The sequence below is a fragment of the Achroia grisella genome, unplaced genomic scaffold (genome assembly GCF_030625045.1).
Source record: "Achroia grisella isolate CSIRO2021 unplaced genomic scaffold, CSIRO_AGI_Agris_v1 utg702, whole genome shotgun sequence".
Lineage (NCBI taxonomy): Eukaryota > Metazoa > Arthropoda > Insecta > Lepidoptera > Pyralidae > Achroia > Achroia grisella.
The window spans coordinates 2193280-2218681 of NW_026712999.1; the positions used below are offsets into that span (position 1 = coordinate 2193280).

At 32.3% G+C, this 25402-nt stretch overlaps 4 protein-coding genes across 5 annotated transcripts; 2 read left to right on the plus strand and 2 right to left on the minus strand.

Annotated features, from left to right (window-relative positions):
• The first annotated feature begins 7 nt into the window (after positions 1–7).
• Positions 8–3170, plus strand: LOC131850155 (exosome complex component RRP41). The gene is made up of 6 exons (XM_059200329.1): positions 8–323; positions 801–873; positions 1150–1286; positions 1715–1910; positions 2549–2643; positions 3086–3170. Exons 1-6 carry the CDS (start codon positions 153–155, stop codon positions 3155–3157), a joined length of 744 nt encoding a protein of 247 aa, XP_059056312.1. The 5' UTR covers positions 8–152; the 3' UTR covers positions 3158–3170.
• A 711-nt stretch (positions 3171–3881) lies between these two features.
• Positions 3882–12078, minus strand: LOC131850094 (maternal protein exuperantia-1). Of its 2 annotated transcripts, XM_059200251.1 has the most exons (10): positions 11935–12078; positions 9608–9783; positions 9082–9234; positions 8422–8564; positions 7880–8085; positions 7237–7363; positions 6546–6694; positions 5984–6126; positions 5411–5510; positions 3882–4912 (listed from the first exon to the last, which is right to left on the minus strand). In XM_059200251.1, exons 2-10 carry the CDS (start codon positions 9764–9766, stop codon positions 4848–4850), a joined length of 1245 nt encoding a protein of 414 aa, XP_059056234.1. In that variant the 5' UTR covers positions 9767–9783; positions 11935–12078; the 3' UTR covers positions 3882–4847. The 2 variants fall into 2 exon arrangements, 1 of the variants encoding a protein (XP_059056234.1); XR_009357823.1 differs by having other exon boundaries at positions 5411–6126; positions 9608–9778.
• Positions 12079–13985: 1907 nt separating this feature from the next.
• Positions 13986–17669, plus strand: LOC131850146 (tRNA (adenine(37)-N6)-methyltransferase). The gene is made up of 6 exons (XM_059200319.1): positions 13986–14113; positions 14210–14307; positions 14631–14862; positions 15721–15878; positions 16415–16619; positions 16966–17669. Exons 1-6 carry the CDS (start codon positions 14046–14048, stop codon positions 17537–17539), a joined length of 1335 nt encoding a protein of 444 aa, XP_059056302.1. The 5' UTR covers positions 13986–14045; the 3' UTR covers positions 17540–17669.
• Positions 17670–18440: 771 nt separating this feature from the next.
• On the minus strand, positions 18441–25353 carry LOC131850089 (uncharacterized). The gene is made up of 2 exons (XM_059200243.1): positions 25259–25353; positions 18441–21876 (listed from the first exon to the last, which is right to left on the minus strand). Exon 2 carries the CDS (start codon positions 21854–21856, stop codon positions 18617–18619), a length of 3240 nt encoding a protein of 1079 aa, XP_059056226.1. The 5' UTR covers positions 21857–21876; positions 25259–25353; the 3' UTR covers positions 18441–18616.
• Positions 25354–25402: the final 49 nt, after the last annotated feature.

Sequence of the window (25402 nt, forward strand, 5' to 3'; positions counted from 1 at the left end):
GTTATCATACTACAACATGGTACAAATAAACACATCCACTCAGTAGATAATTTGTAATCAGTATATTACAGTATTTTGTTTGTTTTCGTCTATTGTATAAACACAAACACATATAATAAAATTATTTTTAAATACAAATAACTATTGTTAATATGCCAGGACCGGACTTGCTTTCAAGTCAAGGTCTTCGACTTGACGGTAGAAGACCCAATGAATTACGCAGAATTAGATGTAAACTTGGTGTCTTCACACAACCTGATGGCAGTGCCTACTTAGAACAGGGAAATACAAAAGTTCTAGCAGCTGTTTATGGACCACATCAGGTACGTATAACCTACAAAAAATCTCCCAATTCTATTCATTATGCCGTTCATCTGGGCCTTTGTTCGTGTAATAATTTAATAATAATTGTTACGGAAGGAAGAATGGACTGTATTAAGGCTGGTTAAAAATGAGACACGTTCTTAGGTGAGGTAAAATAGGTGTAATCAGCTCGCTAGCAAAAATATAAAGACAATATGGCATAAGAAAACAAATAGTATATAAAAACAGAACGTCAAAATATAAAATTCAAATACATATAAAAAACATAAAAACTATCAAAATGGTTGCCATCGGCAACAATAATAATAGTCTTTATGGCGACACAGAACTAATAAAGAATAAAAAAGTTGTGTACAAAAAGAGGTCTTATAAACAATGATTTGCAGGCACACTGGAGTATTTAATATACCGGTTATATACTTTGGAACAGTAGACCACAGAGGTCAAAAAAAGATTAAATTAGTTTTCTCTTTCAGGCATCGAAATCAAAACTTTCTACTGAAGGGGTTGTAGTTAACTGTCAGTACAGTATGGCTACTTTTTCAACAGGTAAATATTTTTTATTATTTCACTTATGTTCTCAGGCAAGGACCCAAAATGTACCACCCTTTGGTTCCATACTTGGGGTGTTAGCTCACCTTTCTTTAGCCTATATATTTGCTCCCTCCCTGATAGGTACCACTCATTCACTCATTGTATTTCCTCCCACCCCTTAGGTTTCACATAATAATTCATAATTATTAGCTTCAAGCTTTTCCTAGAGGTTATTGACTGCATAATTAAAACCTATGACTATATGTTAAATAATAGCTGGTAAATCTGCAGGTGAAAGAAAAAACAGGCCACGGGGAGACCGTAAATCACAAGAGATGTCAATGCATTTACGGCAAGCCCTCACTGCTGCCATCAAGACAGAATTATACCCACGCTCACAGATAGATATCTATGTAGAGGTTTTGCAGGTAATAGTAATTGTTAATTAACTGTATTGTATAACCTTGATAAATTCTTACAACTATGGTAGATGAGGTAATACTTAAATACAGTTGAGTTACATTGACTAGCATATTCCTATCTGCATTAAGTTGATATAATTTTGGAAGATTTTTCACTCATAAATAACAGAATAAGGAAGTAGACTTTGTACTTTTGTCTTACCCATTTCAGCCAGCAGCAAAGTTGCTTTGTATGCTGTTTCAAAAGGAGGGTCAGATGTTAAATTACATGATATGTAGGTATAACATCTGAGTCTCAGAATGCCATCATCAGGTTTTGCCATTCTGGAGGACTCAGATGTTATACTTCTACTAATCCTCAGGGATTAGTTTAGCAGCAGAAACACTGACCCCACATAGTATGTGTAAAAATACTAAGGAATGAATTGTTACAGGCAGATGGTGGCGCATACTGTGCGTGTGTGAACGCGGCGACGCTTGCACTAACTGAGGCAGGTATACCGCTGCGCGCATACGTCTGCGCCAGCTCGGCCTCCATGGCGACGGCGCCCGAACCTCTGCTCGACGTCGGACACGTGGAAGAGGCTGCTGGCGGACTTGTGCTGACAGTTGCCGCGATGCCAACCACTGGTAAATCCTTACTTTAAACTGCCACTTCTATATAACCTTTGCTAAGTCTTAATCTTTCTTTGTACAGCGCCATCTATTGTATATATGTTTAGCGCTTTTACTACTTGCTTAGGAATATATGGCGATGGATTGTACACACTATGTATTAAACCACCATAGAGCTACTTAAATACATTAAATCTTTTTTACTCGCGATGCAAAAAAAGGGGAGTTATAGGTATGACCTGTCTGTATAGTGTGGCATTGTAGTTCATAAATGAAGGCACCTATTATAAAGCGGTTTTTTCACTTGGGCGATATGTAGATACATATTAAATTTTTATAATTATTACATTATCACAACTGGCTGATAAAAATGACAGTAAAAAGGCCAAAATTCTAATATTATAAATACAAAAGCTAGTTTGTTTATTTGGACTAACAGATCATTACGTAAGGCATGTATGAAATTTTTGCGATATCTACTTAACTATTAAGAGCTGGTACAAATTAAATGGAAAACAATAGACTGACATGCTAACACACTGATCTAACATCTACATATTGATAGCTAGGTATCTAGGTAGATTCATATCTTTGCGAAAACCAACATTTTCATTAAATTCCAGTAAAGTTGATTCTTCCTTGTTTATTTGCAGGTAAAATAGCACTATTAGAGATGTCTCACAGATTACACATGGATTATTTCGACATTGTGCTAAGCAGAGCTATGCAGGGTTGTAGAGATATAGAGGTAAATATTCGAACATTAATAGAATAATATCTAGCTACTCATAAGGGCTCTAAGCCGTGTCGTACTAGTTTCATTCTCTTTATTGTACCAACTTGTAGCTCTATCTAATAATAATATCTCTTAAATTTTTAGCTCAGAAGATAAAATTTGGGTGTTATACAATTAAAAATTTTACTCCACAAAGTAGAATTAGTAAGGAACCATATGCAATATTTAAAGACTATCAGAACAAAATATTCAAAGAGAGTGATCAAACTATATAGGGCTTTATCATCTAAGCGTATAAAAATAGGCTGCGCCTACTACCCATTTTCAGACCAAACGAAATATACACAAAAAATAATCATAAAAATTGGTCACACAGTACCATTATATAACTGAAATTTAAAATTTTGTATCATACAGTTTAGCTTTTATAAAATAATGATTTCTAATTTTTCAGATAATATTGGACAGAGCTGTAAGAGACCATTTAGCAGAAGGATGGACAAAAGATGATGTAACGGCGGTATGAAATATATGCTCAATAGAAGCTTACAAATTTTGTTTTATTTGAAGTTTCTTTACCATATCTTGTCTACAATTTTCTCTGATTGTTGTGATAATTATGATGTCATAATGTGACGACACTGATACCCATAATGCGTTGCCTATTCGGCCTCGCGTTGTAAGTCCACTTCCTTCTTCCTTTAACTGGATCAGCCGCCAAACAGGCTGAAATAGGTAAGAGGTACGCAGCCGACTTACAAAGTCCTGTCTGTTGTCCTATCTGTGTGAGAATAACGAATGTCGATGATTTTCTTAATACAATTTCTATGGATCACCTGGGTTCACCATATTACTTTATTACAATGCAACTACTATATACTAATCAGTTCTATTGAGAAAAAATATTCCATTAACTAAATAAATAGCGTTCCACTAGCCAGGCCTTTTGACCCAAGCCACACTCAAAAAATTCTTGACAGCCTGATTATGACTATGGTACCAATATGGTACCGGTATGGGTGTTTCCTATATTATGTATTTACAAACAAAATGTCTCAAGTATTTCGACCAGTTACCTAGAACCCATCCCAAGCTAAGCAGAGCTTGTGGCTCTGCTTAGCTTGGGATAAGATGGCGCTATGTGAATTGTTCGGGGTTACCATTATTATTCATTATAATTTCTTATATTTCGTCTTCTGTGCAGTCATAAAAAAAAACAATGAGTTTTTGTTGAATAAAAACGAACATAATGTAGACTTACATATTTATTAGAGATCTGAACAAAATAAGAAATTAAATTATATGTACAGTCTATGTTAAAACTAAATTAGAGGTAAGTTAATAGGTACACACTTGTATTATTACGTAGCTTATTGTATGGTGAAGAAAAACATTAACAGTTTTCCTATGGCAAACAAAACAATGCAGCACGTAAATAGCTCAACAGTATCAGCGTACGCGCAAATAACGAGACATCCTAAAAACTTACTACGCAACAGGGGTAAGGAAAAATAAATAAAAAATATTAAAATATCGGATGATAAAAATCAGTCCATCCGTTACTATGCGATTGCACACATAATTATTAAATAAATAAAAAGTAACATTGAATAAATAAAACCAATTGTACTTTTTATATCCTTGTTCGAAGCCCCAAATGTAAACTTAAAATATAAATCGCTTCTTTTGACTAATATTAAAACTGTGATATATTAAAATATTTCAAAACACCGCAACATCGCACCAATCACAATGTTCACAATACGCGCCTAAACATAATCGCAACTTCATCACTCGACCGTGTAAAATCGGCACAAGAATATTTTCATTATGCATATGTCATTGCAAAAACAACAAAATGTTGTTCACCACTATTATGTAGACACAAAAATATTATGGATATACAAAACGTTATATCTTATAACACTGAGTTGCTAAGGCACTCAACTACATTATCATCTATGTATATAGAAAAACTTTATGCATAAAGCAAAATAAAAAGAAAACAATGGGCAATTAATAGAAAAAAAAATATGTAGACTCGTTCACCGATGCTTGCAAAATAAATCTTTCAATTCCGTAGTAGACGTAACCTATATATATAATACGATTGAATGTATATGTTACATTCCTATGGCTGTTACAATACTAAACAATAGTAATATGGTAAAAAGTCTAAGCTTTCGTTATTTGTAAAATTGGGAGCGAGCGCGTCGTTAGTTGGCCGCCACGGCCTCCGGCGCTGCTACCTTTTGACTAGGATCCCCTGCTGCTGCCACATCTGGTAACAAACGCATTATAATACAATAGGATTGAAATGCTATTATTAATCTACAATTCGGGTATAAGGTAGATAAGATTAGTCGTCTGTTTGGGCACGTCAGTCTTAAATTCAGGGTGCAGATAAGACAGCGAAATTATATTAAAAGAGGTATGATATGGTTTCACGGGTGTCATATGATAACCTGAAGTTCGTAGTACATTTCATGTATATAATCGACAGCTTACGACTTTCCGAATACAATAGTAGCACTACCATCAGAAATGGAAAATAGTAAGTTACTCTTATTCAAATGAAGTTTTATACTACGTAAAATATACTAAGTAAGGAGTTTCTATGAATAATATCATAGAAACTCCTTACAAACCCATTTAAATTGTTTGTGACTTTGTCATTTTCCTCTTTTCAAAGTATCAAATATAGAAGGGTTCAATATTGAAAGTAAGTTCAAGACCTGGCGTTTTCATGCATAAGGGTCTAATTAAAGTTGCTACTCACCATTGTTTGTGGTTTTGTTGGGCGAGTTGTGAGGCGAGCTGTTTTGTGACTCACTAGTACTGCCGTCAGCCTCTCCCGTCTCGCCCGCTGACGATGTCGCCTATTGAAATATTGAATAAATTCATTTACCTGGATTATACCCAATTCAGGTATACTATTTATTTAAAGACAAATAACTAATCATGCACCTTAACCAGTATAGAACACATCACACTTAATACTAAACTGCATTAACACAAAATATCAAAACTTAGTGAAATAGACTTTCATACTTTTAAATATCAATTTGTATTGATATTTCACAATTTATAATTTCTGAGTTAATACAGTTTAGTTTTAAGCGTATTGTGCTGTCTTATTTATAGACTGTATATATCATGTTCACCTCCGCCACATCTCTCTTGCAAACGATCGTTTTTTATTTCTGGTAAATTCAAATACACTATATGCTAACTGACCAGACTTCATTGCTTATTCTATCATCATCCACTGTATATTGAATTTTTCTCAAAATATTTCATGTTACACTACAACATATAGTTTAGATTAATCAACATATCCAAGATTACTTACTCGGAGTATATTTCTAGGTACTCTAAGCTTAGGTCCCTTGGGTTCTTTGGCAGGATCAAAGTGGCAGTCAAATATTTCTATCAGCTCCTTTATGTCCTCTTCTTTAGCGGAAATTGTCAATGACTCCAATTGTTTCTCTAGTCCTGAAAATATATAAAATTACTGTGATTTAAAATTTATTGTAAATTCTCTTGAGAATGTTGTTTATTATTCCGACTTGGAAGATTGGAAGTTCAAATGTGGGAGATAAAACAAAATTTATGTCAATTTATAATTATAACTGTCAGGGGAGAGAAACATCTACATATAGTAGGCATGTCCTTTATTACATTTAGTTAAAAAATATCGAGCTAAAATCACTTGTTGAACACAACACTTAACAAAGCTTGCTAACAAGAGATTGACAGTTGGCAATACCTCTGACTATTGCATCTGGGATTAATATATTTATAAATGTATAGAATTAGATTTTTTTTGTCTTATTTTTAAGATTATTTATTATTTTTATTAATATTTGTATATTTGGAGGCTCGAATTGCGTTCTAGATATAATGGTTTTTACCCTCGAGCTTCTGGTCCTGCCAGGCATCCTTGAGCTGGTCGTAGAGGAGGCCCGCATCAGCTAACAATCGCCGCAGTTGCGTCACACGTTTCCTCTCGGGCCGCGCCGATCGCAATAGTGGTGCGAAAACAGGCCGGAACGTGTTCTGTCTGTTTATATTTACAACTTATTTAATAAAAATACATAAAAAATAAAAAGTAATATTTACAACACATATATAGAAATCATGTTATTATTATGTGACGCTGGATACAGCTCATCATAGTCATGAGGGAAGAGTCGATAAATTACTTTGATACTGGTTCTGTGAAATAACACTACTTTCTTTGATACCAGCAATAATTAAGAAATTAAAATAAAAATTCAAATTTATAAAATTCTCTTGTCTGTTTTGTTATAAAACTCTAAAATGGTTTAACAGATTTTCATATCGTTAAGTGATAAGGGTGGAAATCACCATTTATTTTTAATAAATGATTTTGAGTTTAAGTCTAGGCATGTCTGAGGTATCACTCAACCTCACTCAAGTCAACTACTTTGATAATAATAATGTGTGACCTATTGACACATATTTGTCATTGTTTCCTATGAGATTCAAAGTATTCATACATTGTAAAATGGTTTCTATTCTCCACATTTAGCCTCTCATCTGGGCTGTGGTGTGTGTAATATCCATCTCTTACATCCATACCTTTCCAACAGTCGTTTGAGAGCTGCAAGCGCATCCAGCTCAGTGTGCACCGGTCGCGCCCACGTGCGTGCCGTCTCCACCAGGTCGGAGCCACCTTCCCCACCAGCGCCAACCTCCTGCTGCTCACCTAAGGGAATCATACATGCAGATCTTACAACATCAGGCATAACATAGATATAATTGTATTGATTCTATCAAATCAGCTCAGTATTAAAAGTAAGTAATTTGTAGAAATAGTGTTAACCACATTTGTACGGGAAAATATAATACTATTAATAGGTATACCAATGGCAATAATTAATGAAATTCCGCTTAGTATGTTAGACCCGAATTTTACTTAAATTTGGATTAGGAAGAAATAACTAGAAAATTGTTAATGTAAGTAAATTTTTAAACCATAATGAAAAATTTAAATTCACTTTCCACATAATTTTAATAATCCATTTTCGGATAGCCTGCTTAACAAACAAATTGCCCCCCTGTGGGTTGTGTGTCGTGGGCCGCACGTTGGGAAATACTGGTTTAGACTCAGTATCTCAGCCGCCAAACCACTTGCTTTGTATGGTTGTTTCGGTTATAGGGTGAGATAAGACAGTGAGTGTGCAAGCATATTTCTTCAATTAGATATAAAAATTATAAGTACCTTGTGCTAGATGCTCAACGATTCTATACGCGGCAGTTGCCCGGTCGAGTGCGCTATCCACAGACAGGGAATCCGCGTCGAGAAGAACTCGCGCGAGCACTCGCAGAGAGACCGACTTGACCGTCGACTTGCACTTGTCCGCAGCAAGAGCGTAACTATCCGTGAACCCAGCTACTATCGTCTTGAATCGATCCAGTAACTTATATCTGTACAGGATTTGTTTTGCCATAAATAATCAATAAAAAAAAAATAGGTACCAAAGATAGTGCCTCCTTTTTCAGGTCATTTAAAAATATTCTAAGCGGCTAAAATGTCCTACAAGAAGAAACTATTTTTAAGCTGATTTGATATTCAGGTCAGTTTTCTTACACTAGCCAATGTGAGCCGACTATAGTCAGTATATATAGTGTAAGTTAGTTGAAACATCGAGCTTACCTGTCCCATTCAAGAATACCTTAGTATAGTAATAATAAAATTGTGATAAGACCCAATTAACTATATCGATAACGTGTACTAAATGTAAAATTTAAAAATTAACTAACTTAGTGAGAGCTTCTAGTAGCATAGTAGGACTGAGGCGGCGAGGCTCGTGGTAAATAAGGATCACTCTACCATCACCTTTCTCCTTTTCCAACCAATCCAAGAAATCCGACAGTGCTGAGATTTCAGATTTCGTCTTCAATATCTATAAAAAAAAACATGCTGATATTAATAAGAATACATTATTAGTCCTTCAAGTTGGACGGGAAAACTATTGTGGTTAATTTCTGGTGGATCCCCAAAGCACCATACCATTTTCATTCATTACAAAAAGTCTGATGTTATATAAAAAAAAACATCTATATTTCCATGCACAATGATACAATGAAGATCCAAGATGTAGACTATGTACATTATAAACTGCTTTGACTCAAAAATATATTTTTGAGATTTAATTTAATTTTTAACACACACACACCACAGGTTCAATATTTCTTTTATTTAATGGTGTTTATTATCAAGTATGGCGGAAGGGAATTGTTAGAATTGTGGATTGATGACCTAATTGGTAGCAATGTGGAAACCATCATGATAAATTCCGGGTGAATTTACCACGATAGGCTAACTGACCTAACCTCATGCTCATAACTGTTGGTGTAGGTTGAAAAAACTTACCATTATCATCCATTTAAAAAAAAATATCAAGCATTTCAATAACATACCTTATGAGTATTGGTATCTTTGAGCATACGGTATCTACCGACTGTAACGACTCGCACGTTATGCCGACGGCGTGCTCCTGGGTTCAAGTCACCATAGGGCATTATATATTGAGAGTATGTTTGCTTCGGCGTATATGCAGCAATTTGACATATCTGGATAACAAATTAAATTACATTTTTGTGTTATTTAACATTAATAAGTGTAATATTATTATTAATAAGATACATGTAAATTGTATTTTTAAAATCAAATTTTCATCTTATACAAAAGCATATATTCTTAATGTGGCTATTTTTTTAAGAGCTACCTTTGAATTTTCTTCTTTCTTTTTTTGTTCAAAGTCATCAGTATAATATATAATGGTCATGTAGTATTACTACTATATGACCAATCATTTCAAAACAAATAACAGTTTATAAACCCACCTTAGCAGTAGACATAAATGGCACTCATACTGATGATTTTGAACAAATAAATTCATAGAAAATTAATAATATACATATTATATTAATGAACTTTAATTACCTCATCTATCAACCTCCTGCCCGTAGTATCCATGTCCCATCCAACAAGTACATACTTGCCAGGTGGGAGACCAGCAGGCTTCTCCGCGAGCGCGGGAGGTAGCTCTGCAGGTGACTCCAACTCGCTGCCATTCACCTTCGCTTCCGTGACCATTGCCATCAACTCAATTTACTGTGCTACACCAAAAAGAAAATGATTAATTTTATTGTCATAACATTAGCTATTAATATTAACTTCATATGTGATATCGACAGTGAAGTGTGTAATATAAATCATGTATCAGTCTATCATTTTTTTTTATTTTCAGATAGTTATATTGAATGGACAAGATAAGATAAGTTTGACGTAACAAATGATAACATTATAAATCTACAAAAATGGAAGTAGTAGAAATATTTAGGTATATATATTAAAAATTTTAAACTAAATTGATAATTGTTAGTGTAATGGTCATATTGTCCCATGATGACCAACTAGGTTGAGGTCAATTTTGAGATGATAAATAATGCAGGAGGATCAGATATGAATTCAGAACACTTATAATCATATTGTCCTTAAAACAACAAAAAAATAAACAATTAGCAATACATATATATTTCTATACTATTAGATTAATTTTATTATAAAGCATTTTATATTTTGTCGTCTTTATTTTCTATGAACTGCAAAAGTGCCATCTCTGTGAAAAAAGATCAAATTTAAGTTGGTAAAAGAATAAAAAATCATATTTGGTGATTATTGAATATAACAGTAATAAAGGTACCATTACCACTTCTATAGTCATTAATTGAATTATAATAATAATAATAACCCTGGATAATTTACAAAGCCATCTAGTTCCAAACTAAGCAGAACTTGTGTTATGGGTACTAAACAAGTGATATAAATACTTAGTTTTTTATATACAGTGGACACCCGGCTATTCAACAAACATTTTGTAAGGCAGTGTCGGACCATCGAATTTGTCGGATTATAGCGTGCTGCCAAAGGTCCCCTATAGTCCAGAATTTTTTACAAAGGAGTATCTTGTAATCCGACAAATTATAGATCCAGTGATAAGATTCTATGTTATAAATGTATCTATGTATGTATGTGCACTCTGAAATATATTGTCAAAAAAATATTCAATAATCAGTACATATATATACATAGAGATTAACCACACTTATACAAATAAGCATACTTATAAATACAACTGTTTGCAGCATGCAAAGAATTGAACAACATTTAGAAGTAAAGTGGTGTGCTAAACTGCTATACCACCAAGGTTGTCTATACTATGTTTCACACAGTTTATTTTTGTCTGTTCTAGGTGATTATATTTTACTTTGAATGTGTCATGATATAGATGATAAGATATTAACTGTAATAATAATATCACAGATTCAATAAAAAATATCTAGTAAAGCTACATTGGTATGTTTATATCTTAACTCAATGATTATTGGTCCCTACATATTTATATTTATACATGAAATTTTTTTTTATATTATTTAGAACTATAATCAGTTTTGGTACCATTGTCTCAAATTGAAACCTAGAATAAAATGTATATATTATAAATATTTCATTAGATTTGCCAATGATTATAATATATTAGTTTTCTTGTAAAATTTGTTAAGCCCCTAATAAAATGCTACAGTACTGTGTTGTACATACACTAAAATGAATGAGTAAAAGAAAATGTGGGTAAGTTCAATATAAAAATTTTACCCTCAAAATATATTCCGGGTAATTTTATATATTTGCATTAAATATAGCAATATCTGGTTAATTTTATACAGGAAGAGGTACCCACATTTTACAACTTTTATTAAATTATTTCCATGCAAATATTAGAACCGCAAGTTTTGTTGTATTTGTACTATTGAAAAGCAATGCAATGTGTCATGGATTTCTTTTACTTGTTGAGATTCATCATGTTCAATAAATTTATTATAAACAATGAATGACATTTGTTTTTTTTAAGTTAAACCGGTTTCAAACATTAACAAGCAATACCATATACACACACATCCAAGACAAAACAGCAGGGAAATAAACTATATTTACATTGTACTACAAAACTGAATTTTGCAAATAAAACCGGTACAAGAAAATAATCGATTACAAACAGAATATACATTCAGTTGGAAGGAGAGTAGCCAATTTTTCTGTGTAGTAATGTGCAGATATGATTACCATTCCTATACTCTAAAGATTTCGTTTATAAAGCATAAAATAAACACAAAATATGAAAAATTTAAATATAGGACACGTGGCGATCCTTTTCCACAGACATTAAGCCCCACCCCAGCGTGTCAAAATAACAAATAAGTTTTACTAACATGTTAAGTCCGACGCCAATTACTTGATGTTTATTAGATTCCTGTATTAGGTGATGCTTCAAGATGTTTTTGGTAGTTGCTGCAAAATAAAATAATGTAATAAAATATCAAAAACCTCAGCACGTGTGCGGTGTAAATGGGATACCGCAATATACAGTGCTGCCATTATCATTACATAAAATTGCCATGCCAATAACAACAACTTACTATTTATATCAATAGAGGGCAACCCGTACATTTCAGCTCTAATTAAGGGGCGTATTATAATATCAAATATTTTGAACAATATTGTATTATGGTATTATAGCTAGATGAATTTGCTAATTATTTAGGAAGCTATTGAAATATGACCATACTGTTATAAAATTTCACAGTACCTTCTATAACTGAGCAATATCAATCAGGTATCTATATAGTCTTTACATAAGATTGAATAAATAAGAAACCTAATAGATGATGTGATATTAAGGCTTAAAATATTCTGTTTCTATTATATGGTTTAACGATAACTTGTAAGTTTTTTGCGCTAGTTAAACGTACAGTTTTTAAATGTTTTGTTTAAGTCAAAGTAAGTGTACTTTAATAATATTAACAGTATTATTTTATTTGCCTCGTCTCGTTTTTAAAATAAAGTCACTGTTTACATCTGTTTGGTTCTTTATTTACTACTAACCACGCAATGAAATTGTGTGATTTTCAACGTTATTTGAGTAATGCATAATTTTTCCGGTCGTTTGTGTGTATAATATAAACATGGTCATATACATATTATAAATTCGTAAGAATCGCAAGGGCAGGTCGTATGCATATTAGATGCCATAAAATCGTAATACCTACATAAAATAACAATCTTACTTACAGTTTTATATTACTATATTAATATTAATGATATTTCTATAATAAAAGATAAATAATCATGATCACCTGTACCTGAGGTAGTGGTTTTTATTCTATATAAATTTATTTTCTTGAAGAAGTAAAAAGTAATTAAACAATTCAATTCAGATCAAAATTTGACAATGACATTTACTTTTTAAAATTAAAGAGTAATACTTTCTAGTATAATAAAAAGTTTTATTTAAGACTTGCTGAATATCTTATACTTTTTTTTTCTTTTTCCATCTTTAGCTTTGCCTTCGCATTTAGACAATATCAAAATTAGGGAAATGTACACAGAAATGTAAGGAATGGAACGGAATTTTAAAGAAGGACAGAGACAAAATTTTGGCCAGGACTGCAATTTCATGTTAGTCTTCCTTTGTTATTGTACATTTACCATGTCTCTTATATTTCACTATAATTTTATTTGCTGTAATTTACAGTTCTAGTGTCTGTATATATAATAAAATCTTAAATAGTGATGAGTTGTAAACCTTCTATTTGTGTGATAATCTTTCAAATAAAAACGGCTGGACGGAATAGGATGAAAATTTCATAGAATATATTATTAATAAGAGGTCAACATATAAATTACAAAAATCTCAAAAAGATAATATAAATAATTATATTAATATTTAGGGTTTACTTGAAATAATTTCATTAATGTTTAAGTTTTATTCATGTGCCGTAACTTATGCATGACCCATATGAAATATACTAATAACTTTATAATTTAATAACTTCACGTAGATTCTGATAATGTAATACGATCGTAAAACATGTTGTTACTATTACAGTATCAACAGAATGACATTATTGACTTGTATTTTTTTATAGAAATAATTTACAATGATGACTGACTTATTTACGGACTGACATCACTTGATGTAGGCGCCAGGGTTTTGTTTCTATTTTCCAATTACATCTGCAAATTAGATTTTTGTTTAACAAATACAATAACCGATTTAATAATCGTCAATTACGGCTTGTTATTTTAAATTAATTCTTAATACCATTCTATATGTCTGAACCAAAGAGTAAGAACTACTATGTCCTTAGAATAGTATAGTTTTTGGGTGTTCCATTGCTATGGTCGGTTTTGATCTCTTTAACACCATTAATTTTCTCATTCGCCGCCGGGACTTGTCTATTATAATTTGTGTTTATTTTAATCCTTACTATTACTGACTATAATTGATTAACTTTCATACTTTAATGAATTTTTACCAATAATGAGTGGAGACATAGATCATTATCGCAACCAAATTAGTTTGGCACGAACAGAAATAAAAAACTTGAGGTATTTTACTCATGAATATAATAATATGAATGAAAATGTATTAATTATAGTTTATGATTTACATTGGACATGGTTTCATTTTGGTGTGTATTTCAGGCAACAACTGTTTGCGCTGAAACATGAACACCTGAAAGAAATAAAACTAATTAAGTCTGCATTAAGTGGACTGCGATGTGCAAATTGCACTGACTCTGGTAATTATTTATATAACATTTGAGACTACTTTTATTTAATATTGCTATTTTGTTAATTATTGAATATTTCATTATAATCTACCATTTTTATTAATTATTTATTGTTATTTCTATTGACACTTTTGGTAGTATAGCTGTTTAGCAGACTACCTTATATTAAGGGGCACTGGATTTGATTCCTTTCACTATACAAACATTTCGTGTTTATAATATTAGTAAGATGAAACTTTTAATAACAGTTAATTGCCTCTGAGTAGCCCATCTGGGATAAAGTCATGAAGGCAATAGTATATTATTAATATTATATAATTTCTAATTTGCAGCAACATCAGTTGTCACTAATCACAATGAAGCAAGTCCATCGACATCTGAAGATAGTGACAATATCTCATATAGAAGTATTGGTATTATTGAGACATCTTTTCAGAATAAAAGAGGTGTACCTAGACAACCATCATTGATGGCTAATGCCAGGGGGACAGTCATAATAAATCAAAATGTCTTCAATAATCCGGAACATGCTTTAAGTGGGTTAGAGGAATTTTCCCACATATGGTAAAAATATCTTATATATAGTTACTGTTATTAATTCTAATTATTTTTAAACTATTTGGGAGACTACCTGGTATGGTATTAGTTGTTCTGACAAAGGATTCTATTTAAAACTTATTAGACATATGCAGAACTTAATGCTATATAATATTTAAAGACTGGAACAAAACAAAAATAACAAAAAGATTGTACCTATTATGTTTCTTACTAGTTCTTGTCAACTGAAAAAACTGGAGGGTAGGATAAGTGATTATGGATAAACATTATGTAATTAATGGATGATCATTATGATTGTCTTATTTTGATCTGATCTAATACTTGCAGTAACAAATATTTTACATTGTCTTCTTTGTAATATTTGAGTAAAGAATCTATACAATTAGCTTGTGATGAACACAAATAGAAGCCAGAAACACTGCACAAATTTAAAAAGTTTTTTAGTGTTTGGAATTTAATTATTTATTAGTGACATATTATATTGTATTATTATATACAGGAATTGCAAAATTATCAGCAGTAGCTCGATGAAGCAGGGGTTTTTTGGTGGATGATAATGGAATGATGCACCCGCCTGCGCTAACGGTTTATGCTGGTGGGGCACCAGTGGATAATGATAGAATGAGCATGAGGTCAGGTTAGTTAGCTCATAGTGACAAATTCACTAAGAATTTATCAGGATGGTTTCTAGGGGGAACCGCGTGGAGGTCAACCTGACGTGGTACATTGCTAGCAATGGGGCCATAAATCCCCCATGAAGGCCCCCGATGAAGCAGGGGTAGACTAGTATTACTAAATATATTTTGTATTGTTAATGATAAAAAAAATGATGATGATAGATAATTTGAGTTGTTCTATTAACAGGATAATATTCCACTTCCATGCAACAGAGAGTTCCAATGTACCTGCAAAGGTAGCACCTCCACGACTTGGTGGTGAGCGACGTGGAGTCTTTTCAACACGGTCTCCTCACAGACCCAGCCCTATAGGGCTGTCACTTGTCAAAATTCAAAATATAGAAGGTAAATTTTGTATTCCAATGAATTGCTGTATTACAATTTTTTTTCTGTTATTTTGTATTGCATGTGGCAATTACAGGTTTCATATTTCTACATTAAATTTGTGTATTACTACTTAGTACTTATATGTACAGATATGTGGGGTGTATGACTATAATCTAGAAAAAAATATTCATTCAATTACCAATTTTAATTTTACATAGTTCTTGGCAAAGACTAATAAACATCCATCTATCGTCATTAACTTTCGTGTTTGTTATAGAAGCAAGATTTTGTAACTTATTATTTCATGGAAGTTTTTTTACTTTTTTTCTGTGCCCATATATTTTATATTATTAATTATTTAATTAAGCACCCTATGGATGTTCCATGAGGTATTTAATAAATTTAATTTTAACGAATTATACACCTAAGAAATCTTAAAACATTCCTCAGAAATCTGTCTGTTGATGGATGAAAATCGGTAGTAGTCAGTAGGTTTTGAGATTATTGCGAATATACATTATTTTGTAATAATAGAACCATTGTTTTTATTTCAGGCAATAAGATCCATTTTTTAGGTGTTGACATGGTAAATGGGACTCCAGTGTTGGACATCAAGCCATATATCCCACAGTATGATTATCCAATCTCTTATAGAGATACAATGTCGACAATATTACGCCCTCCCACTGAGGGCATCAGTGATGCAGCAGATACTTTGGCTAATTTACAAATAGATGATGAAAATTTTGACACTAGAAGGTTAGTCATTTGTTACGTATTCCCAATGGCACTACTGTTATAGGAGCCGAAAAGCTGGGCTGTACCAACCAATAAACTAACCATGACGATTTCTAGGGGGGTACTGTATGGAGACTGACCTAATAGGATACTTTGCTAGCAATGGATCATTAGTCCGCATTACTAACTATCATTTCTGCGCTGGACTAATCTGTATTTCAAATCAAATAAAAAATAATTTTTCATGTAGCACATTTTAGCTGCTTCTGAGCATACATTTTGTGTATAAAAATTTTTCCCTGCCATCCAGTTCAGTATACAGATTAAGAACCGGCACGAAATTTAACAGATTTTTTTTTATTTTCAGCCTAAGTCCTCGCATAACGAACCCTATTGGCATCGACACCAGCAGCCCACTATCTAGATCTCCATACCAGGATGACATTCCCTCGCCTGGGGACCGTCCAAGCAGTTTCCTAACTCCGACTTCACCATCACCAGATTCTCCATCCAGTGTTGATATACTCGATGGTAATTTCCAAAGATCACCAGAAAGACTTGACGCGGAGCGAGGGGCTCCCGATGGCCAAGAACGCTTCACCCCACCACAGTCTGCTCATCTGATCAACATAAGTCATGATGGTATTAGAGTGGCCTCATGGATTTCTAATCCACCAACTCAAGCTTATGAAGTCAGATTTACAGACGATGCTCTTCAAAGACTAACGGAATTGATAGGTGATAGAACACAGGCCTTTAAAAGTAACATTGAATGTTTGCTTTCCGAGGATCCAAGATCTCATTACGTTAGGACTCGGTATCCTGATCATGAATATAATTGTGTACTAGAAGATTTATCTATAAGTTGTGTTTTCGATGTCAACTCGTCTGTATGTTCGATCATAGCGATAAGAAGCGCCGAAGATATGCAACAAACGTAATCTATGCGGTAAGTATGTGAGTACTGTGTTTTCGCAATAAAGATGTAATATAATTAATGTTATATGAATAAGTATGTATTTAATTGACATAATATAGTTCTGCACAATTAATATACATATGTTTTATTAAAACAACTTTTAAACATAATTATTTATTAGTGAGAATATATCAGCCAAAATATTTTATCTTAAAAATATATTCTAAAGTATTTAACATAGTAAATGCACATAAATAATAAAATCACAGTGTATATAAAGGTATTTGCATTTTATAATGTTACATGGAATGTGTACTTAACGTCATAATCCAATTATTACCTTAAATTAGTATCATCTACAATATACAATTTTATAACATGTAAATGTATTAAAGTAAAATATATTAATAGAAAAATTTATTGATTATACAATTACATATTGTATTGATAATACCTATGGATATAGAAATAAATTCATGTAATACGCAACATAAATACATGTCTTATATTATAATAACTAATAAAAATAAACTAATATATACATTAAGTAAAATATTTTAATGGATAAATTAATCCATTTTAAAACTAATATTGTATAATTATATACTGTACAGATAGTATACCCATGGATATAGAAATATATTAAAACAATACGCAACGTAAAAATAGATGGCACTGACGTCATCTAATGACACTAGGTCCTTGTAAAAGGATCCTTTTCCTTTTTAAAAGAACGTTTGCATAATATAGATTTCTTATTAATAAATAAACTTAAAAACTAACTAAAAATATTTACTTTAAATATATTTAGGTAAATGCAGCCTACAGTATCACGCCTTGCAGTATATAGCAAAATTAGACTCGTAAGGAATATATATCAGTCTACCTATAAAACTATATTATAATTTTTATATAAATATATATTATTTATTTATTTCATTATGGTGCAAATAGTACTAGAACAACGTGATGTTTCACGTTGTTCTAGCATTTCATATAGTCTGACCATGACAGCATTATTATTTAAATATGAATAGTACAGAAAATTAATCGGTAAGGTGTGACTTTTGGATAAAGCATTGGACGTAATATTTATAATTTAGTCTGATGCTGTATAAAATAACATCTGTCTACCAGAACCAAAATCACCAACACTCTGCAAAATTATAAGCTCCATGTATCTAAATGTAATAATGTTTCGATCATGGCAAAATGAAGGTAAATCTGATAGTGGAAAGGTTTTAGGCAATGCATTTTCATCGAAATCAGACGTGACCTTTTGACTCCAATCAGTACCATCCATGGAAACTCGATATTGAACTTCTAAAAACGTCCCGTTTCCTGCGTCTTTTCGAGGTAGGTACACAATTTTACTTATATCATACACATTGCCCAAGTCAAAATTTAAGGTAATAGCTTTGCTCGTAATGTTCCAATTTGTATGCCACATAGAGTTCAAATCCTCGTCTGAGAGTTTGTGAACCTCTTGACCTGGCTCGCATGGTATATTACAGGACACGGTCACTCCGCTAACTGCATATTTAAGAGGATCCTTTTTTGTATGTACGGTATAATATTCACTCCATTCGGAGACGCGTTCTTCTTTTATTGAGCGAATCCTGAAGGTATATTTTGATTGACACTTAAGATTATTGAAAATGAAATCGGTACCGAGTATATTCGTATATACAACATCGTCTTTTTCTATTTCATAAGTATCAGATTCTTCTGTGTTTGCCCAATGCAAAGTTATCTCTGTTGCTTTTATTTTATCTTCTATCGCAGTTATAGTAGGCGGTTTTAAAGAATTGTCGATCACCTGGTAATTCCCGTATACTGTACTTTCATTTTCGTAACCGAGGATTTTTAAATGAATATCGTTTTCTGTTATGTCAATTCTTTGAATTTTGATCATCAGGAAACTTTGATATATCTCTTTACCTGCTAATTCTGTTAGGTAAGGATTCACAATAAAACTGGTATTAAAGTAATAAACATTTTCCTTTACATTAAATTCTTCTTCTGATTGTACTTTGACCACTTCGATAGACGCGCCATTGATTGCTGCTTTCAGTTTTTTAATGTCTTTCGAAGCCATAATTCGTAATACCGTATATCTTTGTTTTATCATTTTAGCATAAGAGCCTACGGTTTTATTAATGTTAACTTGAAGGTCTTCATTTTTATTGGAATTAGGTCCATAACTGACTATTTTTGTTAATGCAAAATGACCCGTCAGATACGCGGATGAAAATCCGTCGTCTTCATATACATCAAAGCTTGATATATTATTTGGATATATATTAAAAATTCTAACATTCCTTTCTATTTCATTAGGATTGTTATTAGGTTTTGTCATCGGTATTATAGCTCCGGCCTTAATGAATATAGGTATTTTCCATAAAGGCACTTTTACATTATTTAATATTTTTCCGCCTTGGAATTTTTCACCTGTAAACAGGTCAATCCAGATTTGATTTGAATCTGGCAAATAAATACCGTGCCGCAATGATTCTTTTTCAATACAGTCCTCATTATATATTGGAGCGACTAATATATTTGGTCCCCACATGTACTGATACTGTGACTCAATTGTGTATCCGAATAGCTCTTGTGGAAACTCAATAAACATTGCTCTTATCATTGGCAAACCTTGTGTAGCCTCGTAACCAATGGTATAGTTGTATGGCATTAGCATTGATTTTAATTTTAAATATGCTCTATTTATAGATTTGCCTTCATCATCATAACTAAATGGATATTTAGGTTTTGAACCCCAACCATCCATATTGAGCTGTAGAGGTGTAAATGCCTTCCATTGGTAATCTCTAATATTTACATCTTTGTCTCCACCTCCATAAATACCATCCATATCGGATCCAACAACAGGAAGTCCGGAAAGACCCGAACCAATGTATGTAGGAATATGAAATCGTATGTATTCCCATTCTCCACCATACTGATCTCCGCTCCATATTCCAGAATGTCTTTGGGTACCAGCCCATCCATCTACCATTATTGTCATTTTTCTATTATTATGTTTTGTTGCATTTGAATATATTTCGTTAGCATGTTCCACTGCATTTAATGCGAATGAGTAACCACTTCCAATCCAAGCTACATCACATTTCAATGCTATTATACCAGCAATTCCTACTTCTTTACTTAAATCTCTATCTCCTTTTTTTGGATTTTCAGGATCAACAGGTTCTAAATTAGATTCAGTCCAAAGTGCAACTTCAACACCGTTTAACTTGGCATAATCTACAAATTGTTTTAAATTTTCAATATCCCCGTCTAAACTATTTGTTTGACCGTAACCTGAGCCATACCCATCATTTGGTATAAACCACCCTAGGGGCATATCATACTTTTTATATCGGTCAATCATGGCTCTTGCTGAAAATTGATAATTATTCTTTTCACCGTTTAATGATTCCAATATTCCTTTGCTTTTATCTTTGAGATCTTTTGGCTGATACTTTATATAATAAAAGCCGTCTTCAAACAAGATTGCACCGGTTGTGTCTGGATCAACTTTTACCCAATAATCTCGATTGAATGTATTTAAATGGGCCTCATAAAAAGCATATTCAGGCATAAATATTGGTTTCCCAGTTAGCTCATAATATTCAGTTAAGATATCTTTAGGATTAGAATTAATGAAGAAAAAAGCATCAAAATATCCAGTCTGATGCATAGTTGTAATCGTGTCCTGTGACTTTGACCCGAAATCGTACTGTCCCGGTTCCCAAGTGTTTCTCAAGACACCAAAGCCAAATGTTGACCAATAAAAGGGACATGGAGATGACACACCACCATCAACCCAGTCATTAGTATTGTCGATTTCAATGGTTTGACCTTTATGTGTAAATCTACCATTTTGCATTCCACCCCCAAAATAAAATTCGTCTTTGTGTTGACGTAATGTCTGAGTCGATTTTTTATCTGCGTAGGACACAGGTTCTTGTTCGATTAATACTTCTTTCTTGGTTCTGTTATCATGAATACTCATCGTGCCTCCTATCTTATCAAACGATATATCAATTTTATTTGTATGAACTATATATAATGATTCCGTGTCTTCTAAAAATGATTTTTCAAAAATAGATTTATCATAGTCATCCACAGATTTGATGTTAATTTTCGCCTTGTCTGTAGGGTTGTTTGGTGTTGGGTAGTCCAGAAATTCTCCTGTCGGAGACATGTAGTACCTGAATACATGACTATTCAATATGTATAATCGTGCTTTTTCTTGGGTTTCATACTGAATTTCAAAATATCTATCTGATTTTGTTACTGATGTAATAACTCCTAATTTTTTCTCATTATTGGCCATAATTTCAATATCACAGTAATCTGAAAAAATGAAAACAAATTAGTTTAAAAAAGACATAATGCTAGTATTAGAAAATATTATGTAACATATTGACTCATTTTTCTTGTTAAGTTATTCGCTGTAATACAATAATACACGATCATACAAATCTACATATGTTAAAGAAGTCTACAACATGTTCCGCTCCAGTATACCGTTAGCGCAAGTGGGAGACCATTCTAAATTGATTTAATAAAAAAACATCATTGCCGTACCTTATTCTTCTAAACTTCCAGTTTTATGTTATCTATACATAAAATCGAAGCTCGAAGTATGTTTGTAATTTCAAAGACATTTTACTAAATACATATTACATGAAAAAATTATTTAAATACATTTTTGTCTGGTTGTTAATTTCTGAAATGGCTGGATCGATTTTAAAGGGGCTTTTACTGGCAGATAGCTGACTTGGCTTTACAATTTATCATTTCAACATGGACGTAATTCAATTTTTTAATGGCGAATAATATTACCCCTAAGGATGTAAACCATTACAAATAACTGTCGTCATAATAAGACATTTTACTAAATACATATTACATGAAAAAATAACTTAAATACATTTTTGTCTGGTTGTTAATTTCTAAAACGGCTGGATCGATTTTAAAGGGGCTTTTACTGGCAGATAGCTGACTTGGCCTTATTTTAGAAATTTTATTTATCTTAGTAAAAAAAAAGTTAAGCAATAAGAGTCATGCATATTAATCCATGATTTCACTGGTTGGCCAGTTGCAATTGGTTGCGATAGCAAATGAAACAAAGCAAGCACGGCAAGCTCTATACATATATGTACGTTGAAACAAAAACCTTTTACACCTTTTTACGAAAAATACGTGGGCGGGGTATGAAATTACATACACTTATAGTTTATTAGAGAACTGAAGAATATTATTTACACACATGCATATACATATACTCTTTTGTTACTTCAATGTTATTGCTGGTTCTAAGATATTTTTGTATTTTTAGTTAAGGTCGAATTTCGATCACTAATATTAATAATTGCCCGTTTTCCGCATTTTTTTTTTGGTTCGGTTTTTCCGTTTTAGGGAAAAGTAAAAGGACTCAGCCCATATTTTATAATTTAAAAGATATATATATATAATGTCAAATTTCAGTTGGATCAGTGCAGGCGTGAAAATGTAACAAACATACAAATTTGTACACAAACACACTTTCGTATTTCTAATATTAATAATTTAGTATGCATGATGACATAGGTAATCATAACTTTTAATATTGTAATTGTGAGAGCGTTGTTATAGGCAAGTACCTATAAATCCTCCTAGCTAGGGGAGACGGGATTGTCAGTAATGTGGACTATTAACCCCATTGTACCATGTCAGGTTGACCTCCACGCGGTTTCCCCTGGTAACCATCGTGATAAATTCGAGATGAATTTGCCACGATGGCCTAACTAACCCGACCTCATGCTATTATCCTCCACTGGTGCCGCGCAAGCGTAAACTTTCTCATGTATTACAAAAAAATCCTGCTAACTAAGCACCCGTATTGTGAATTAAAACTTTTATCCTTGTTTTGGGATGGAACTGACTTCTGACATACAGCTCACACTAGTTTGGGAGTCAGGACTGTATCAAACTACACTGATGAAGGTATAAAATAAAAAATAAGTATTCAAATACATATATCCCGGAAAATGCGTACCAATAATGTTGATAATGCTCGCATTATCTGGGATAACTAACGTGACAATTGCTATTGTAATACTAATTATGGTATCACTATCAACAACTACTTTGAACAATTGATTTTGTCATAGTGACTACTATGATGTATGTGGTATGCGATATATTTGACTTAAATCTGAACTAGACCCTGCCCCGGCTTTACACGGCACTATTAAAATTTGTTTAAATTTTAAACTGTTCGATACAATCGTATTTATTTGGATAAGGATTAATATATTGTTTATAATAACACCTTCGCACATAATGTATTCTTTCTGATTATGTGCGAAGAAATTTGACTACCTTAAAAAAAGGTTATTAAAAGATAAGAGATATGTTGTCGCGGACTTTTTTTTTAAGAACTTTTAAAGGAGAACAATTCTGTCATACATATTTTTTGCGTGACTAACCGTTCACGCAGCGGAAACGGACTGAGAATGAATATATTTTGCCACATTTTTCATTGCTGCTCCGCTTCTATTGGTCGTAGCGAGATGTTATAGGCTATAACAGTCGGGGACACTCTACCTTTCTAAGAATCGCAACAGCGGAACCGGAGATTATCCCGAACAAAGAAAGAAACATTATCTCTTGAAATATTAGTATAGATTCGCGGCTGCATGCGTCATGCCTATGTATTCATTATAAATAATCTTCGGATACATAAACTTAGATGAATTAATCTTGCTTTTTAAGCATCTTAGATTCCGTGAATACTTCAATAACGGAAACTTTCAAACAAATAATTCATTCAAATTAATTAGGGTAAACTAATCTAATTTAAATAATCCTGGATAATTAAAATAGCCCCATCTAGTCCCACGGTAAGCAGAGCATGTGTTATGGCTACTGGACAACAAATATAAATTCTTAATTTTTTTTGTAAATACGTACATAGTATAGAAAACGAACAAATCGATACAAACAATCATACTCATGAATACAAATGTTTGCTCTTAAAGACTACCAAGGTCATTTGTAAAAACTGAGAAAAAATAATTATTAGTGAATGTACTACTGTAAATTATGTTTTGAGATTGCAGTATCTAAATTAAAAATATTTATAGCAACTATTAGTATTGCTGCTGTGAATTATTTTTAGATGTATTTAAGAGAAACAATCTAACCGAAAACATATGTACATATTAAATATCTTCATTTATGACCTTAGTAAAAGTCAAAACAGTTTATGCAACACATGTCAAGTCATAACTTAAGATTAACAAATTTTTAACTTGTATTTTTATTACCTAATCCAGAAAATACCTAGACAATAAGAAATAATCAATCTTATGAATAAAAATGTTTGTTTCAAACCCACAACTATTGGATATTATGTGATATGTTAAACTGCATGACCACCAAAGCTATCTTATAGCCATCAAGCAAACCTCCATTGACAGAGGGGTAGCAGATAATGGAGGAGATTTTTATCCATGAGGGCTATAAAATGAGAAAAATTATTATTTTGAGAGACCCATTTTACTCCTTTATTTATTGAGAATGAACTATACAAGGTTTCTACTTTTATTTTAGCATTGCTTTCTGAGTATATATTTTGTATTATTTGAATATTATTATTATTATGCTGTTTTAAATAAATTATTCCTATTAATATAATTTTGTCAGAATTAAAATATTGTACAAAATATATTTGTGTATTGGTACTTACTTAATTATTGATGTTTTATAAAATTCTTAATATGCTGACACAAAACACAGTGTTATATTAAAATGAGATTTTATTCAAAGAAAGACACAAACAATGTAGTGTATGTAATTAGGATGTACAATAACTGGTCTGGATGCAATCTCG

What these genes read in the sequence shown, in the direction of transcription:
- LOC131850155 (XM_059200329.1), top strand. Translation starts at nt 153, where the DNA reads ATGCCAGGACCGGACTTGCTTTCAAGTCAAGGTCTTCGACTTGACGGT. An exon ending in CTGTTTATGGACCACATCAG is followed by an intron (nt 324 to 800) that starts GTACGTATAACC and finishes TTTCTCTTTCAG; the next exon opens with GCATCGAAATCAAAACTTTC. An exon ending in TGCCGCGATGCCAACCACTG is followed by an intron (nt 1,911 to 2,548) that starts GTAAATCCTTAC and finishes GTTTATTTGCAG; the next exon opens with GTAAAATAGCACTATTAGAG.
- LOC131850146 (XM_059200319.1), top strand. Translation starts at nt 14,046, where the DNA reads ATGAGTGGAGACATAGATCATTATCGCAACCAAATTAGTTTGGCACGA. An exon ending in TGCAAATTGCACTGACTCTG is followed by an intron (nt 14,308 to 14,630) that starts GTAATTATTTAT and finishes TCTAATTTGCAG; the next exon opens with CAACATCAGTTGTCACTAAT. An exon ending in GAAAATTTTGACACTAGAAG is followed by an intron (nt 16,620 to 16,965) that starts GTTAGTCATTTG and finishes TTTTATTTTCAG; the next exon opens with CCTAAGTCCTCGCATAACGA.
- LOC131850094 (XM_059200251.1), bottom strand. Translation starts at nt 9,766, where the DNA reads ATGGCAATGGTCACGGAAGCGAAGGTGAATGGCAGCGAGTTGGAGTCA. An exon ending in CTCAAACGACTGTTGGAAAG is followed by an intron (nt 6,695 to 7,236) that starts GTATGGATGTAA and finishes AAATATAAACAG; the next exon opens with ACAGAACACGTTCCGGCCTG. An exon ending in TACCTAGAAATATACTCCGA is followed by an intron (nt 5,511 to 5,983) that starts GTAAGTAATCTT and finishes ATATTTCAATAG; the next exon opens with GCGACATCGTCAGCGGGCGA.
- LOC131850089 (XM_059200243.1), bottom strand. Translation starts at nt 21,856, where the DNA reads ATGGCCAATAATGAGAAAAAATTAGGAGTTATTACATCAGTAACAAAA.